Consider the following 18,741-nt stretch of genomic DNA (forward strand, 5'->3'; position numbering starts at 1 on the left):
CACCACACGGACTCTGAATCAGCCGTTATGATCTACTACTGGTAGTGATATAAACGATATTTATCTTAGTGGTTTTGGGCGGTGGGTGGGTCCCTCAGTCCAGAGGCTGGTGGAACTGCCGAGAAGTGCGCGCGTGGCCTCCGTGACGAGAAGCGTGGTATACTGGTGCCTGCGAACGCTGAGAATTGTTCCCTCACTTGTCCGCACACTCAGTGGCACATATTCAGTGACCCATCTTGGCGAGAGGTTCATTAAAAAAGCGGCACATACTCATTGCATTTGTGGCGCAGCCTATATGTATACTAATGCGTTGGGTTACTGTCTTTGAGGAACCATTGTAACATGGCTTTGTTTCCGCTCAGCATCGGAGAATTTTAAGGGATATTTTTTTTCGTGATTGTAGAGCGATACATTCATATTGGCACATAGTTAACCTAGTTACCCAAGTTGGCGTCAAAGACGTTCGTTGAACAGCGGCGCACATCTACTGGAACAGACTCAGTGACCCAAGTTGGCATCAAAGAGTTTCATTGGAGACCAGCAATGAACAAGTTGCACATACCCAGTACTCTAATTTAATTCGGCGTCAAAGAGTCTCTTAAAAGAGCGGTACCTGCCCCGGCCCGCGTATACAGTGACCTATGTCAGCCTGACACAGGTTCGTTGAAGAGCGGCACGTATGTACACGTTGCCACATACGGCAGTTACCCAAGTTAGTTCAATGTTTGGTTTCGAAGCCTGTTACCTCAGCCCAGCAACCCAATGCACCCCCCCCCCCCCCCCCCCCAATTCGACCAAGTGACCCAAGGTAGGCGGGAAAAGGGTTATGTGCCAACATACACTGATACAGACATACATAGATAGACCCCGGAAAGTGCCCAAAGAATGCTAACGCATTAAAATTCCCCCGATCTCTCAAAAGTCTTCATGCAAAGGTCCCCAGGTGTATCTCTCACCATTCACACATGCGCATGACGCTCGGGCAAATACGAGAACAATGGTCCCGTCATGAAGATTAATAAAAATGCAGCAGATCCAACGTGCCCTGTTGGAATCTATATACAGCTAAGCTTCCCGTAAATGCATAAGGAGTGCTTTGCTCAATTTCAGTGCAAAGTGAAGCCGAAAGCGTTATTTATGTTGGCGAAGAATACAATGCACCTTGGAACGCAACCAGCGTTATAGGGGTTGAAAGAGACAAGCTGGCTTTCTGCGCCATTTGTTCGGGGTAATGACAATCCCTTGGAGGCGCAGATGCGACTGTGCATGCCGTTGCGAGGCGGCACCACGCATGCGCGACGTGAGGCCATCACCTCCGGTGCCCTCTCTCCCGTCTCATCGCGGCTCTCCAGCTCGTCGCCCCCTCGCCCTCTTCTACAGCGGCCAACGGCCTTCATGTGCAGGCCTCCTTCAACCCTCTACCTTCCACCGCTGCGGGCGAAGAAGTGTGAACCATCGCTCCTAGATGGCGCCGCCGTCCCGCAGCTGAGTGCGAGCTATTCGGCGAGAACGCACGAGCAGCAGCAGCAGCAGCAGCAGCAGGCGGCAGCCACGGTCAGCAAGAGAGCATGCGGGATAGCAAAGAAAGCTTCGCTTTGAAAAACTACACTAGGGAACGCTGGCAATAGCGTCTAAGGCAACTTCGGGACTGCAAGTGTGGCTGTTCAGTCAGCGTGGTGATGATGAGAACTGCCCGTGAATTTGTCTACATGGATTTGCCTTTGCTTCGTCTTTCTGGCTTCGAACGGCTTTGGTAAATCGCAAATCGATGATATCCAACGGGATATAGGTGGTGTTCAAAGCCCAGTGGCTATGACGTGTTTCCGGCTCAAAAAAATCGCTTCCGCCGCATTCAACCAGCAAAGGCATGGCCTTTACAATCCGCATTTTAAATCCAAAAGGCGTAACCTTATGGGGCGTCGATTTGGACACCACCTGTCGCGTTATAGGCGGTGGCCAAAACCCGACATCTATGACGTGTTTCCAGGTCTCGTAATCGCTTTCGCCGCGTGCAACCAGCAAAAAGCATGACCTTCGAGATCTGCATTTGTTATGCAGAGGGCGCCACCACTGGGGCGTGCATTTGCAGCAATTCGCGATGATTACACTTGTGCAAGATACTTATTGCCTTGCAGTGTTTATGAGCTAAACGTGCTTTGAAATTTACACATAAAACATAACAAATAACGTCCCAAGAACGTTAGAAGCCACAAGCACGAAGATTAAGCAGATCTCATGTACTAACGTACTAACCGTGACTCCCGTGATTGCCGAACGATCAGAGCGCCACAGTTCCTGCTAGTAGTCGTTATTGTAAGACGGTGATGACGATTAAGAGCTTCGAGTCGAAGCCCATATGTGAATACAAGGGTTAACCCCATACTCTAGAATGCTCCTCCACTCAACCATAGAGTTTCCTGGAAAATTCTATGGAGCTTTTCACAATAACTACTAGAGGGAGCTCTGGCGCTGCGATCATTCAGAAACCATGACAACGATGGGTAGTACATGGATTAGTCTGATCTTCGTGCTTGTGGATTCAGGCGTTCTTGTGACTTCTTTTATTACGCTTTATCTGCCTTCATTGTCCTAAATTTCAAAGAAATCTACACCTTTTTTAATGTAGGAGGAAATAAGGCTCTGTGAACACGCTTAATCGCTGCTAATTGCCATAGTTCCACTTGTCCATGCGTCCGGGGCTCCTGTGTTCGAATCCTGCTTCCACGTCGGTCGGACGGCCGCAGCCAATGACAGCGCCACTAGCGGGTACGTCATGGCCACGTGGCAGACCCGGCGGGGCGGGGCCGGTGAGCATGTTCCTCGCCGCCGATCATCCCGATGCTTCTTGTCACCCTTTCACCATTTACTACAAAAATTCTAGCGTGTACTCATAGCGCCTTTCTTTCTATCGTTCAGGAAGGAGCTGTACTTATTAAAGCGATAAAGCTTGTATTCTGGAAACGTGTTCCGCAGAGTTTTTCGTAGTTCTGCGAGCTCCAATGATGGCGTATGACGTATGTGCGATGCGGTAGCAAGCAAGCGCATTGAGCGCCGAGCGTATATAATAGTGGAAAAGCGCGCGCACAGCTCCATTTGCGAGCTGTTGATCGAGCACACAGCCGACTCGTCATCCTTACCACGAGACAAGCCTCCGCAGCTGGCCGGCGCCGGCACCGCTCCAAACAAGGGCAATTAAATCAAGCGCCATCTATGATCCCCGTCACGAAATCGCGCTCGCGCCGGACACTATATGGAACGCCTTATCCAGCGAGTTGGCACTCCCGTCTCATCTTACTCCGTTTCAGTGGTCGAGACGCTCACCTCTTTCGCGCACAAAAATCGGCTACGATTTGTTTCAGCCACCAAAAAACTTATGCAATAAAGTGACCCGGAGTGCATGTTACAAAACGCTGCGCAATATAGCGGTCAGTGCAGCCGCCGCAGCAATCGTCTATGCGAAGCGGCGCACCCTGCTGGCGTGTTTTCTCATCGCTACCGGCTAACGGTGTCGGGAAAATTAATTGTGCTTTCATTTAAGAGCGACATAAATGTGCATACATTGATTGTGTTGACGAAAATAGGCGCTTTATTAGGAACTGCGAACGAATTGCAAGGGCTGTCGGCCCCAGATCCGAAGACCAGCCAGCTAGGCCTAGCGGCTCGCGGCGATCGACAGCTCGTCTGGCTCGCTCGCTCTTCGCTGTACCGTCGGCGTAGAGAAAACAAATGTATTGTAATTTAAGCGCGACATAACTCTGTACATGTTTTGCTGACCAATACAGGCGCTTTCATACGAGCTGCATGCGGTCGTGTCGAGAGCGCCACCGACCATGCGTCCGATGGCCCAGCAGCTAGGCCTGCCGGCTACAAGCAATCGGCGACTATCAACGCAGCCGACGCTGCGGACGGCCTTGCGGAAAATTTGCTGCTCACATAGATACGTGTTTATGGGCATCATTTGTGCAAAACGAAAGAGCTGTGCAAAGACGTTTGTTCTCACTTTCTTTGCGAAGTTACGAAGTATTCCGAGCGTCCATGCAGGGGCGCCGGTTCTGGGCGGAGCTACGTGCCGCTCGCCAGTTCGTGCCATGTGTCACAAATCGTCGTATGCGGCAAGTCGGAACCCGACACACCGTACAACGTATCACACGCAAAATCGCATCATGTGTCTCACGCTTAAGTCGGCCCTTAAACCTTAATCCGTGCGCTATAGTTGCACTACACTACACACCTTCGCGTTACGACGATACACGCCTTATACTGGCAATGTTTAGTAACAATATGTTCCCAGTGGACAGTAAGCACAAGTGGACTGAGTAAGCACAAGGCAACTGAAGTTGTAGTAGCTTCCTTTTTTTTATTTTCGCAACAAACTCGGAGGCGAGAACAGCGAAGGGGACTAAAGCCACGCCGCCCAGAAAAAAAAACAATAATAAACACAAGAATGCGTGTTTTTGACTGAACGCTTGCAAGTGGAGCAGCAAGGTGAAAGGTGTGTCAATTCACGGCGATCATAAATACACACGAGGCAAAGTCACCAAAAAACAACTCACCCAATGCCACACAACTTAAGATTAAATTTTCTTACGGCCACACAGGAGGGATGAACCTCGTCATGTGAATCAAAAATCTATTGTGCACATGCCCTGGCCTAAAACAGATCCGATGGCGCTGCCTGCAAACAGTGGGCCTTCATCTCACAAGACCACCGGATTATGGTTCTCGGTTCCATGGGACCAACCATCGAGCACTACTGATGTACATCACCGAAATCGACCTACATTTGTACAATCAATTGTTTATGCCATTGGGCCAAGTTTCGAAAAAAAAAGCACTTTCAAAGTAAGCATTAACAGAGTGACACAGTTGCTGGAACCCCACTGCCCTCCTTTTTCTTATATTTATCGCATCTGAAACCCTAAGTAGAAGATTACTAACCGCTCTCATAAAGCCCTAAGCAACGCGTACTAGGAGTGCCTTGCATTCAGAACATGGCATAGAACTTGTGGACAATAAGTTATTTAAGTAGCCATTAGAGCAATTAAATGGCACTGAAGGTGTGTCATTGCAAGCTATCTTTATAGTAACATAAATGTTCGCTCGACCAGAATATTAAAGCAATGTGAAAGATCAGAAAGAAAACAGCTAAGCTCAAACCTCTTTTTTTCTTTACACTTGCTGCGGCTGCACTGCCATGACAAAAAAAAAAAGGCACGCAGTCATGGCAGCACACATTTTCACGCAGTCTTGATTCCTACAAGCGCATTGCAGTCCTTGCAAAACAAAAATGAAGTGACGTAGGGCAATACCAGCACTTTTATACACCACGATAGATATACCTATAGCATTGGATCTCAACTGAGGCCTCAAACTTAAGGCCCAGGACCGTCATCAGTTTCTGCCCCCTACTACGTCAGTCACAGCCCCCACTATAGCGTTGGCATTTCTTCAGCTTTGTACAACAGTGTACGGCCTATGACTGGTTAAGTGGTGTCGCACACCTCGGCCAGTACAAAACAGCAGCACTGGTCTCTGAAGTGCTCAACATTAGCGCCACAACAGGGATTCACAGTTTGGCAGCCGAAGCGGGCAGCAGTGTGCACCATTCTGGGGACAGGGACACCGCAAAGCATCGACACGTCACTGTTCAGTATCTCCACAGTTTGCACTTGCTCTCATCAGTGTCGTCACAATTGCTCACAGGTGCCAGCAGAAGTTCCTCGTTGAACAGAGTCCACGTGCCAAGAGCTGAGCAAACCAAACGAAGACAGAACACAAAGCTACAACTGCTGTTGACAAAATTTCATTTCGCTAGAGCACATCGACATGGACTTTGCACCTAGGTCTAACATGATGCTTTACTCTAGACTAACTTGACCCGGTGCGTCACATGAGCCCACAGGGCTGGCGATATTTTAGTGGTCCACTTCCTGCACAACAAAACAGATTGAAAAAAAAAAGGTAGAAAAAAAATGACAATGACCGCTACCACCGGGCACTACGCTGGGGGGTCTTCCGAGCTGGGTGCACTATTTTGGCCATCAGGAAGAGCAGGTTCCGGATCCGGTTCTGGCCCGGGCGTCTTATCATTCTGAGACACCGCATCCCCTTCTCCCTTGAGGTCTTCACAAGACGAAGACGTTGACTCCTTGCGCTCCTTGGACACACTGTCGCCGACAATCGCCAGCTTGGGCGAGTTTTCTGACGTGTCGTCGGACGTCTGGATCACCTGCGCACCGCCATCGGTGAGACCACTCGGAACGAGCGCGACATCCCCGTCGCCATTCCTTGTGTTGGCCTCCTCGACACCATTCCTCGAGCCGTCGTTCGGCAACTGCTGTGTTTGCGGTTGCTGGGACTGGGACTGCTGCTGTGACTGTGACTGCTGTTGCTGCTGCTGTTGGTTCGGTGATTGCGACGCGGTAGCCGCGGCCCCCAGCGTGGCCGCGTTCAACAGGTTGCCGATGTATACGGTCCGGATGAAGGCGACGCGCGGAGCGTCGCCCGGCTGCTGGATGGCGATGCCGCCGTGGCCGTTCAATCGGACGGTCGTCGAGTGGAATGGCCCGCTCACGCCGTTGGCGCGTTGGTTCTGCTGCTGCAATGCAGATGCGGTCGCTGAGCTTTGCGTGCTGCCAGCACCGCTGACCGGGCCCCCGTTGACTCCTGCGGCGGCAGATGGCTCCGTGCTGGTCGCTCCGTTCGTGGCGCCGGTGCGGGCTGGCTCGCCTTGTTCAAGGCCCGAGCGCTGAAGGATCGACGGCAGCTCGTAGTGGTGGAAGAAGTAGATCATCGAGTGCTGCGACGGAGATGGTAAAACGAAACGTGCGCGTCAGTAAGCGGGGCAAGTTAGGTTACAGAAAGACAGCTGCCTAAACACACTACTGAGAAACCGAAACTATACGAATAAGCTTCACCCGAAGCAGAATTAGACTAGACCGCACTAGACTGTTTCCCTTAACTTGGTACCGGTTCTGTCACTCTAACGGACCAACCCCAAAAATACACTTCAGGCATTACATTACCTGTTCAAACTCCACTTCTACGCTTTAATCTCAACAAGAATAGCAGCTTCTCACATTTTCTCTTTAATCCACTCCTGATGATGATGACAATGATGTTGACTACCTTATATGGCAGGTTCAAAGCGAATAATTACGAATAAGTTGTAACAGTACGCGGTGCTCATATAAGGGTTGCTGCAATTTCTTCAATGCAATATACTGCAGTTGCAGGAGAGAATATGGAATGCCTGTTTATAAGAACGAGAAGCATGATGTGCGACAATAAGGGCTAGAGGAAACAGGCATGGCAATATGCAAACACATGAACAAGAGGCCTCTCCAAATTTTCAAAACCAGCTGTTTAAAAAACACTGCTTAAAAATGAAGCGAAGGCCTTGATATCCCAGAAACTGCGAAGTCCCAGCTACTGTATATTTCTAGCACTTCTAAGGAAGGAGGAGGAGATGAAACATAAGGAATGCCTGCTATGTTCCCTGTACGTTCCTCTTTCAAAGCGCCTAAGGTACAGAGATTCCAACTAGCCTAACATTGTGCATTATATTCACAATTTCGTAAAGCAGACAGAACAACTTGCTCAGCCGCTCGACTGCTAGCTTGCTCGGCTAATGGCTGGTGGTTTTCAAGGTAGGTAATAGCAGCACAGAATAGTGTGTCTACCGCGTGTGGGTACTCAGCAAAAAAAAAAAAAAAAAACAGTGAGGATATACGGTTCACACAGTTTCTGGGACACGACACGAGGAACAAAAGATAGCTTCCCCTTCAGTGCCCAGATGGCACCAGGAGCAGACCTGTATGAAGAACCAGGAGGTCAGCAGGGCCAATCCACTATACTGTCCGTTGAAGCGGTAGTCGTATGCATAAAACGCAAAGTGGTACAGGTAGAAGAACCTGCAAAGAACGAAGAAAGAAGCAACACTGAGAAGGAGGCGATGAAGACAACCATCATGACATCTCTCGTGACTTGGACGAATAAGACTGCCAGCAGATTACGCGCTGCTACGCTGTGAGTCTCTCACAGTTTATCACATTAGAATGAAGCATATGTCAGGCAAAACAACCAAAATTCGGTGAGAGCCCATAATCTGTCTCAGTTGCGTGAAGCGCTGATTAAACTGCAGGCATCTAGGCCAATCAGGAGGGCAAACACATCTAAAGGTATCTGTCCACACTTTGTTGTTGTCCAGCACTTTGTTCGCCCACGCAAGCATCTGCATTTGCAGGCCTCGTTGCCTTGGTCCTGCTGCACGGCCTCGAAACAAAGTGTCATAAAGTGTTTCCATTTCGACACAAAGTGTCATACAGTATGTTTATCGTGTCTGTTCACAGAAGTGCAATAACCACAGGACAATGCTGAGGAGCACTTCAACGACGTAGTTTCCTGCCCGCACCACTAGAATACACGTGGGATCTGCTCCCCTTGTGCATGTTCGATCCTAAACTAAAAGTGCATTATTTTTCGAATAAAGCCACCCACTCCTCACAAGCAAAGCGCCACCACCAGAGAAGGCCAATGTATTTCGCGGAACAGTCCAGAGACGGATACAATGGTGCCAGCATTATAAGGTATCAATCGCGGTTACAATTAAATGATTGTGATTCAGGAACTGACCAGTTTCAGCACCGCAAGTACGACATGTGAACTAAAGCTACTGTTTTAAATATTAATCAGTAGCTATATTTACTGAGACATCGCAATTTGGGGTGCAGCTCTAATGTCCGCCTTTAGATGTATACCTATGAATAGAGCAGTCTTAATAGCGTTATCTGCCTCGTGCGACTTATAAAAAGGGGGAAACTGGTATTTACAGAAAGAAAGACGGTTCCACGTATAAGCGTGGAGGATTTCACATGTAAAGCATGGAGAAGTATGTCGAACCAGTTTAAGAGGAACAGTAAGCCAAAACACCTTTAAAAGGCCCCTCACAAGGCTCGTTGAAAATTTTATTGCGATAGCAATTATATAGATACTACGAGCACATTTCTGCCGTCGTCGTCGTCACCGTGAGGTTCAGTATAAAGTCAACGGGCGATAAAATCGTCGCCGCGCGCTGTATGCTCTATGTGCGAGTGAAAACGCGCGAGGGTGACCCGGCGATCGCGGCTCAATCTCGCCCATGCAAGGCCGGGAAGCGAGAAGGAAGCGCGCCGTCTTCCAGGCGCGCGCAACACTCCGGAGGGAGGGGGGGTTACTCCGCGCGCATCCGCGGGGCCGCAAGGCTCTGCAAGGCTCCGAGAGGAGGGTAGGAAGGGGGGAGGCCGCATTCTGCGCCGCGCACCCACCCGAACAACTGTATCTTGAAAGCCATCTGTGGCGGGAACATAGTGCGCACGCAAGGCCGGGAAGCGAGAAGGAAGCGCGCCGTCTTCCAGGCGCGCGCAACACTCCGGAGGGAGGGGGGGGGGGTTACTCCGCGCGCGTCCGCGGGGCCGCAAGGCTCTGCAAGGCTCCGAGAGGAGGGTAGGAAGGGGGGAGGCCGCATTCTGCGCCGCGCACCCACCCGAACTACATTTTCTTGAAAGCCATCTGCGGCGGGAACATAGTGCGCACGCAAGGCCGGGAAGCGAGAAGGAAGCGCGCCGTCTTCCAGGCGCGCGCAACACTCCGGAGGGAGGGGGGGGGGTTACTCCGCGCGCGTCCGCGGGGCCGCAAGGCTCTGCAAGGCTCCGAGAGGAGGGTAGGAAGGGGGGAGGCCGCATTCTGCGCCGCGCACCCACCCGAACAACATTTTCTTGAAAGCCATCTGCGGCGGGAACATAGTGCGCACGCAAGGCCGGGAAGCGAGAAGGAAGCGCGCCGTCTTCCAGGCGCGCGCAACACTCCGGAGGGAGGGGGAGGGGGGGTTACTCCGCGCGCGTCCACGGGGCCGCAAGGCTCTGCAAGGCTCCGAGGGGAGGGTAGGAAGGGGGGAGGCCGCATTCTGCGCCGCGCACCCACCCGAACAACATTTTCTTGAAAGCCATCTGCGGCGGGAACATAGTGCGCACGCAAGGCCGGGAAGCGAGAAGGAAGCGCGCCGTCTTCCAGGCGCGCGCAACACTCCGGAGGGAGGGGGGGGGTTACTCCGCGCGCGTCCGCGGGGCCGCAAGGCTCTGCAAGGCTCCGAGGGGAGGGTAGGGAGGGGAAGGCCGCATTCTGCGCCGCGCACCCACCCGAACAACTGTATCTTGAAAGCCATTTGCGGCGGGGACATAGTCCTGGCTGCGCTGTGTTTTCGCGGTGATGCGAACGGCGGGACGAAGGTCAATTCGCTCGCTGCCGCGGCGCGAAGCAGCAGCAGTAGCATGTTTTGCCATTTATGTTTTGACAGCGAGTTTCCGTAGTCATCGAGTGCGATGAGCTCGTGTTTGCTTGTGCGCACGTGACACCATGCTTGTTAATCTAGTTGTATGCCTATGTTTGCGAGCTTACACGGCCGATAAAACTACTATCCTTACTTCGTATAGCTGTCCACTAGTTTGCTATCGCAATCGATGCTTCGCCTTTCGGGCGAAACTGCGACCTTTATTTTAGCTATAGATTTGGAGTTGCAGGGCGCTGTCTAGGGGGAGCATTTTACCGCAAGAATCTTTCAAACTTGTTAATTATTACACGAGTTAGGAGAGATTGAAATGTAGCATCGCCATGCTGCCAGGAGGGAAGCTTCACAGCTAACCAAGAAATTCTGTCCCTTTCCCACGACCAGAGGCCGGAACCGAAATAGGTGGATAGCAAAATGACGATGTCGTCAGCTAGCGACTTCCGGTTCGCGGGTTAGCGCTTCTGTTGCTTCGTTCAGCCTTGCCAGCAGTTTCTACAGTGCGATTTCCCGCTGTTCGCGAAGAAAACACGCTTCAGCAACGTGATTATGGTTGGCTGCTCGGCATTAGCGTGCGCGAACTCTTCCGTGCAAGGAAAAAAAAAGTGTTTCGTTCTCCATGGAATGAAGCGCACTAACGTAAATGGGCAGTTGCCGTCAAACGAGCGACCGTGAACGGCGAGCTGTGGGTACCGAACGTAGGAGCCAGTATATGTGAAGATCATTTCGCCACAGGCAAGTGTTTTGGCGAATAGCTTCGTCTACTAACGTTCAAATACCCCCTTTTTAACAATCAGGTAAATACACACAGGTGCACCCAGCAAGGATCCTCAGCACATTGATTATGTGCCGTCTTCATTCCGGTACAACGAAAAGACAACTGAGGCTGCACGAAAGAGGGAGGAGAGGTAACGTCAAAATAAATAGTGCACTTTTGAGACACTTAAATCAGTGCTTTCTCTCTGCAGTTATACACGACATGCATCTCTTGACAAAAAAAAAAAAAAAAAAAAAAAAACGGGAGACTGCGAAGGCACAGCAGCCGACGACATGGCGCGCGCTGGGCACCGCTGCAGACAAAAAAAACGGACGAAGCGATCGACTGTACCGTTTGTTATGGGGAAGCGTTACCAACAGCCACTTATTAGGTTGACTTACCATTTATTAAAAACTACTTCTAAGTTAACGAACGTTTATATCCGTTCGACAAACGTATGCGCTTGATAAACGTTATGACTCTTTGACGCGACACAAACACGTTAGGGCATGAAATGCCTGCCACATAAAAATACACGAGTCTAGCGACAAGCGACGCGACGGAGATGGCTGTCGCGTTCACTCGTCGCCTACAAGTCGTACCGCATGCGAGCAACGAGACGAGCGACGACTTTGAGCGTCGTCTCCCCGGTGTTGCCGGTATGAAGACAGCAAATACTCGCCCAAACTGGCGTTACGCGTGCTGTAGTAATTTAAGTTTATGTGTTTTAGTCTAAAGAATAGCATCAATATTTCTAAAGGTCTTGCACTACGTTATTATCCTTACACGCATCAAAATCTTGTCGTTTGCTCGTTCCGTGCGACAATAGGTAGTACTTGACTGATGTATATCCAGTTCCGACTTCGCGCTATTGGCTAGTCGCTCATAGCACTTCCGAGCGACGAGCGACGAATTCTAGATTTCCAGAACCGAGCGATCTAGCGACAAGAACAAACGATCTGTTCGCGCGACGGCCCGTTTCGTCGCTCGAAGCCGTCGCCGTCGCGCACAAAATCGCTCATGCGGTTTGGGCTTAAGGGCACCAACGTAAGTACGAAGGAGCGATAGCTCACACCTACGTTTTGGAACTGCCCAGCGGTGCTTATATCGTGGTTTTTCACCAAAGATCCGCAGTATATAAAAGACAAAGCGCGTGAAGCATGGGCATGAAGTGACGGCGGCATAGACGGCGTCGTGGTCTCGAACCGGAAGTTGTAGCAGAATACGCCGTACCCCACAATCCCTTGCGACAACCGAGATTTTGCCATCCACCTATTCCTCCCCGAACTTCTTCCATTACGGAGTCACGTTTACGTCACAAGCCCCGCGTCTCTCTCTCTATCTCTCTCTCTCTTTTTTTTTTTTTTTGCTGTGCTGCCTTGTGAGTAGTAGTAGTAGTAGTAGTAGTAGTAGTAGTAGTAGTAGTAGTAGTAGTAGTAGTAGTAGTAGTAGAAGTAATTGGTTGTTTATTTCAAATGAAATGATGAAAATGAAAGGATAATTGCTGCTGACCGCACTGCAACTGTCTGGCTACATCTGATGATGACACTTGAACGGCGGACAGCAGTAGGGGTCGGGTTGAGGGGCAGGGGAGAAAGGGATAGAGAGAGAGAGAGGGAGGACTAGGACGAACGAAACTACTTACATAATCTAGAACGCGGTCAAAATAAATGAATAAATAAATGAAAAGCCATAAATGACAAAACATGAACGAAAAAACAGAGCTCGCTTGTGCTGGGCGCACGCGCTTTCGTTTGAAATCTCGGCTATTTCGAACCGTGCAGAGGTTTCATATGGTACTTTACAGACAGGATCGCTAGAGCATGATCAACGCAGCACGTTCATCTGTTTGCAATGCCGAAATCTGGTGAGGGGCCCTTTTAAAGAGGCGATTCAGGGACAAAAGCATTTTGAAACAACATACGTACGCTACAGTCTCACCGCAACACCACCAAATGCTAGACTAAAACCATAGACTAAAAGGGAGAAAGAATGCCCAGACTCTTTTTCGTTTCCGCCGCTTTTACAGCGAAACTGTTAAGGACTCAGTCTTCGATGGTCGCGTCCGGATGTAGAAAAAACTTATGAGTCGCCAGGGAACTGGAGATTCAATCTCCCACGCGAAAGGAGGACAGCGGGAAGGCAGCGCGGGAGGAAGGGGTTGCGGCTTCTGCTCTGCGAGCAACTTGAACTTTGCGCGGCGTCGGGCGGTCGCGTGCACCGTATCTTGAAAGCGATCTGCAACACGGCTCCGCTGTGTTGTGATGTGCTTTCGCCGCTCAGTTTCCGTTGAAGCGATAGACCGCATGAACGCGTGAACCTTCGCTCGCTGCTGCTGGCGCGCTTGCTCATGCCAGCGTTATGACAGCGGCTGTGTGCGGTCACACAAACAGCGCGCACAACTGTTGTCGACGGCGGCGGCCTTTTGCCCGCGTTCGCACCGAACGCGCGCGGCGTTGGTGACGTGTTTATGAAGAACGTGCCAACCTTTGCCGTACACCCTATGGCGGTGTATCGTAGCGACCATAAGGCCATGGTCCCTGTGGTCACTAAATAAATTAAAACCACCGGATCATATATATATCTCATTCTATAATAGTTCAAATGCACAATTACACCATCACATCTTAATAGTCATAATTGGAAATACACAATTCCAACCATAGTACAGCTTCGCTGGTCTTCCATCTCCACCTCAATGGGAGGACTGACAGTTTTTTGTTTCAGCGGTACGCCCGCTCCCTCTAGTTCACTATGGTGGCTAGCTCTAGCCGCGCTAGTGTTGTCGCACGTTCCACTGGCGGAGAAAACAAACCGCAACCGAAGCCAGAGCGGCACGCACTGAAAGCGAAGCCGGGATCTGGCGAAGCCAAGCGAAGCGAGGAACAGCCCACTCCCGCAAAAGCCAACGTGAGCGCAGCCCGCACGCCAGGGGGAGTCGCGGGCGGTGTAATGATGAATGAAGCGGTCTAATTGGAAGACGACTATACTGTCGCCACAATTATTTAGCGACACGCGCCACTGCACTCTAACACGCGCGACTACAACAGAGACAAAACAATAATACGCAAAACACCGGTCGTGTGTGAGAAAAATTCCCGGTAGGCGAACGCAGAACGCGCAGAAGCAGGCGCTTTCTTTTTGTTCCGTTGCAGACGGCAGCCTCACGGCACGCAAGGCATGCCTTTCTTGTTTCGACTACGGGTCCAACGACATAGCTGTTCTCACATGACTCTTTCTTTTCCAAGCCTGCTATCAAAGGCCACCCCCTGACTGCTTGTTCCTTCTTTTCTTTCTTCCTTTCTTTCTTTCTTTCTTTCTTTCTTTCTTTCTTTCTTCCACGCACGTCTGAACGGGAGTTCATTTATCAACAAAGCAGCAAAGAGCGAACGTAACACAACGCAGGCGCGGACACTATTTGTGCGCATCTGCTGTTTACGTAACGCTAGCACCGGAGCTGAGCGCTTTCTACGCGCTCCGATTCGTGCGGTTCTTGAAAGGCAGGACGCGGAGGCCATTAGCGGGGCAGCTCTCCGGCAACGCGTGCTTGTGTGCACGCACAAGAGTGCCCTACTGGGATTCGGATGCGACCGCACCTCGATGTGAGAAAGCACGCTATCCCGCAGACTTGATGATGAAAAGAAGAAAGTGCGGAGATGTAAAACAAACGGAGCTTCAACTTGAAACAATCCACCTCCCTCTTCCTTAAAGAAAAAAAAAGTAAAATAAAAGTAACTTCAAATTTTTACGTTTTTCGATTCCTGTCTTGCGCAATCCTCGCAGAATTCAGCGAAACGGCGGCAAAGCGCAGTTACGCAAAATACAGCGCATAAATGCTACACGTCTACCCGAGAAGCGCTGTCGATGGTTCGCTGGTTGAGGGTGTTGGATTTAGAGCATAAAACGCCAAGGAAAGAGAAACGTCTACGTGCGCAACTACGATTTCTAGCGCTGAAATCTAGCGCACTAGTTGCATCTCCAGTAAGGGAGCGGGAAAATCAGGAACAAGAGAAATGAGCAAATACAAACAAACAAATAAATAAATAAAACACAGAATAAGCGAAACGTTTGCAGACGAGCTGCAGTCACAAGGAGTAGACTTCAACTGTTTGTTATTCCCCGCCCAACGATACCAGAAAGCTTTAGAAAAAGCGGTATCAAGTAGCTTAGCGTATCGAACATCTCCAGCGGCAATGCGCGTGCGCAGAGCGAACGCAGCTTAGGTCCTTTTGTACTCTGCTTGGCTGCTTTCGCACGCAGTGCCGATAGCGTCCCCGTGCTTTCGGTCTGTTACTTCTGAAAGTTCCCTACTATCGCTGATACAAGTAAGCTTCTGGCTGTCGAGACCTCGACCACCGGCGTGAGAACATTAATTCAGTTCGAGAGTAATACAGTATATAAACCGGATTGGCAGATATGCGTCGATATAGACATCCATGCGTGAGTATAGTATACGTGCCTGAGCCAGTGCCTCTTGGTGATGGCGGTGTGGCAGCAGATGGCGTCGTACTGGTCGGCGACCCACACGATCAGGATGATGTAGAAGGCGGTCGTCGTGTCGTTGAAGAACTCGGACATGATCGTCTCCATGCCTGCAAGCAAGCGGTAAAGCGAACACGTGAGCAAACCAATGCGGTCGACAGCGTCGAACCACCCCTAGGAAAATTGCGCGGAAACAATAGAAGATGATTGTGAATGTAAGCGAATAGACAGAACGAGCGAGCCACAGCCCCCTCCCCCCCCCTCCTACCCTCCCTCCCCGAAACTCTCGTTGCTGCGCGAGAGCTCTCACGCGCGGCGCCTCAACCCCTCCTCCTCCCCCCTCAACTCCTCGCAACGTGGTTGCGCGAGAGCAGACGCCCTTTCCCTCGGCGCCTTCGTATCGCGAGTCCGACCATCGACCATACACCACCGCCGACCACAGACGTCTGATCACAGACCGCCGCCAACCACGAAAGCGGGCGAAATTTGAGACAAATGTAGCTATTAGTTTTAATAGGTAGCTGCGCATGACGGACAAACTCGCCGATTAATCGGACCGAACGTGACGTCGATCTTTTCCGCGGAATCAAGACGCGCAGGAGGGGGGAGAGGGCACCTGATATGCACCGAATAGATTGCAGGAGAGTGCATTGAATAGACTGCAAGATGGTTTTATTTCTGGCGTAATATTTGTACAGCTACGTGATACGCCAATCTGCTCAGTTGTATACCATCTGGTTGCGAACCATTGCTGGGAAGCCCGCCATCCCCAAGTGTCTTCCCCGGTCTTCGCCCTCCTCTTTGCCTGCGCTCGAGATGCGGGCCCGGTCAAAGTGCGCTGCCACGCGGGGCGCGCGGACACCCTACTATTACACGCCGCCTCGGCAACTCCATTCGGTGTAACGAAGACTCATGTCAGTCAAATTTGCACGGGCCATAACGGAGGCCATAAACGAGGTTTTAAACACTTGCAAAGCCGCGGGTGTCGCGGCGCGCGCAGTAACGCGGCACCTTTCGTATTTCGCGCGTTGAAATCCCTAAATGGAGCCACACACATTACCTCTATGAGTGCCTTACGAGTGGAGCGCCGAAAAAATAATTGTGCAGGATCGAGAATGGGATGTTTCAGGCCTCAAGTAAGAGCTTTGCCGTGCAGCAGTCCCACCCTTACAACAACAACCACCAACTTGGTGAATTAACCTTTAATTCAACAGACATTATCAGACAAAAATTATCTTTGTGGCGTAAAAGTACTGATGACCGAACTCAGTAGGCATCACAATCATTGATACCTACCGAGTTCTGCTAAGGTTAGCTGGGACGCACCATTTGTATGTAAATTGTATGCCCCTTTTCACGAAGTCTATATATGTGAGCATCGCAATGCCCACTATTCGAGAAGGCAAGTATGACTCTCATTTCATCCGTTAAAAATAAGCTCTTCCGCGCAAAATTAAAGAAATGATGCTACGAAGCAATAATAATGTTACGGAGCAGTGAGGCGTGGTGCTGAAGACGTGGCCGACTGTAAACAAAGAAGACGATTTGGCGAGAAGAACGCGCGGCTGATTCGGGCAGCCATCTTGCGTATGTAGCGTTGCCGCAGCTCGTGAAATAATCTGCGAATACAGTTATATATATATAACTTTATCGCTACACTAATTCCACCCCGCGGCAATATACCTGTCGAATCTGATTCAAGCGTTGGTCATCAACTGTTTCTTCGGGATTACAAAGAACGCCATTAGGGCTTCGTAAGTCACGCGTCTTGAAACTGGTCCACGCTATATCGTGCTGCCGCACAATTTCGTTTCAACTCCGAGAGGGAAGCCGCAGCCCGCGCGACCCTCGGGCACCATGGCATATAGCGATCAAACAAACAGACAAACAAACAAAAAAAGAAAAATAAAGAAAGCAAGAAAATGGCGGAAACCTGCCATGGCCCCCGGGTTCAGAATCGTATTGGCGGATATATCGAGGCACCCGCAGTCAAACATCGCCGAACGCTGCAACCAGAACGTCAGGGACAAATAGTCCTTGTGACTATATACCACGCGCCGGTATAGAGAACGATTGTCCCCCGGGGCACGCAAACATCACGGCAAACGGAAAAGAACTAATAAAAGAAAAAGTTAGGGAACACCGAAACAGAAAAAAATCGAAAAAAAAAAACCAGGGACAACTATCCCGACTGAATTCGCCGATTTCGTACACAAACCGAGCCAAGTCTCGGAGCGTCTGGTGCGCGTCGTCGCCCGCGCGTTACAATGCAGGTATCGGAAAGAGAAAGCGTTCGCAGAGCTGTCAAGTCAAACTCCATGAGGCTATATTCCGCTTTCGATATATGGCCAGTCGTTAAACAAGAAAGCGACGCCGAAATGTGCGTGCATATGGGGAACGAAGGAGGCGCCAGAAGGGCATCGCAATGGGCGGGCAGAACGACGCCAGGGAGACACAAAAGTAGATTTCGACACCTTTCGTAAAATAAAGAGCTGCCCCCCCCCCCACCCCCCATCAAATAAAAAAAAATAACTAGAGGTTTAACGATACGTTCAACAGGGTTACAGTATTATACGTAATCAAACCTTTCTTTCTTACTTCCTTTCTTTTCAATCCAATGCGCGCGCGAAACCGCTCTAAAACGGGAAAGCGCCAATTGGCTAGAGCAAAGACTCTGTTCGAAAGCCAATTGTATAAGCCGGAAGGAGCCGCGCACGAGCGAGTCCGAATACGAGATCACCGAGATGACACCGACGCAGTGCCGAGGAGTGAGCGAACGTTTGAATACGCTCGAGGGCAGAGGGACTTCGAGGAGGAGCGCGCGCGAAAGTCAGACAACAGCAATGCAAGAGCTCTAGCTTTCTTGGTTCTATTTTCGACCCGAACGCAGAAAGTTATGCAACACCTAAGAGTGTCTTCTCTATACGCGATGCAAGCGCCTACGTTGTTGTTGTTGCAGCTACTGCTGGGCCATGGTTGACTCGTTTTGTAACGGTGCTTAAAGGGACGCTAGAGACGGAGGCTAAATGAAGCCTGTAGTGGGCAAACTACTACGCTCGCCAGTGTTTGCTCGAAAACTCTTCTCTACTGACTTCGCTGTTCCACAGAACACCGGTCTATTCCGCCACGATTTGCCGAATCAGAGCCGATCGAGGAGGACGTGACCTCACTTCCTCTCCAC

At 50.6% G+C, this 18,741-nt stretch overlaps 1 protein-coding gene across 5 annotated transcripts in view; it reads right to left on the minus strand.

Annotated features, from left to right (window-relative positions):
- LOC119433889 (membralin-like) overlaps nucleotides 1-18,741 on the minus strand; it is a 273,114-nt gene that overhangs the window by 13,807 nt on the left and 240,566 nt on the right. For 2 of the 5 annotated variants that reach the window (XM_049659029.1, XM_037701173.2), the window contains 3 exons: nucleotides 15,538-15,670; nucleotides 7,814-7,913; nucleotides 4,340-6,799 (listed from right to left, as the gene is read on the minus strand). In XM_049659029.1, coding sequence (XP_049514986.1) covers nucleotides 5,999-6,799; nucleotides 7,814-7,913; nucleotides 15,538-15,670 — 1,034 coding nt within the window. In that variant the 3' untranslated portion in view covers nucleotides 4,340-5,998. Of the gene's footprint in view, nucleotides 1-4,339; nucleotides 6,800-7,813; nucleotides 7,914-15,537; nucleotides 15,671-18,741 lie in introns of those variants that run through there. The other 3 variants (XR_007464434.1, XM_049659028.1, XM_049659030.1) reach the window with 3 other exon arrangements.

This window comes from Dermacentor silvarum, chromosome 11, assembly GCF_013339745.2.
Source record: "Dermacentor silvarum isolate Dsil-2018 chromosome 11, BIME_Dsil_1.4, whole genome shotgun sequence".
Taxonomy (NCBI): domain Eukaryota; kingdom Metazoa; phylum Arthropoda; class Arachnida; order Ixodida; family Ixodidae; genus Dermacentor; species Dermacentor silvarum.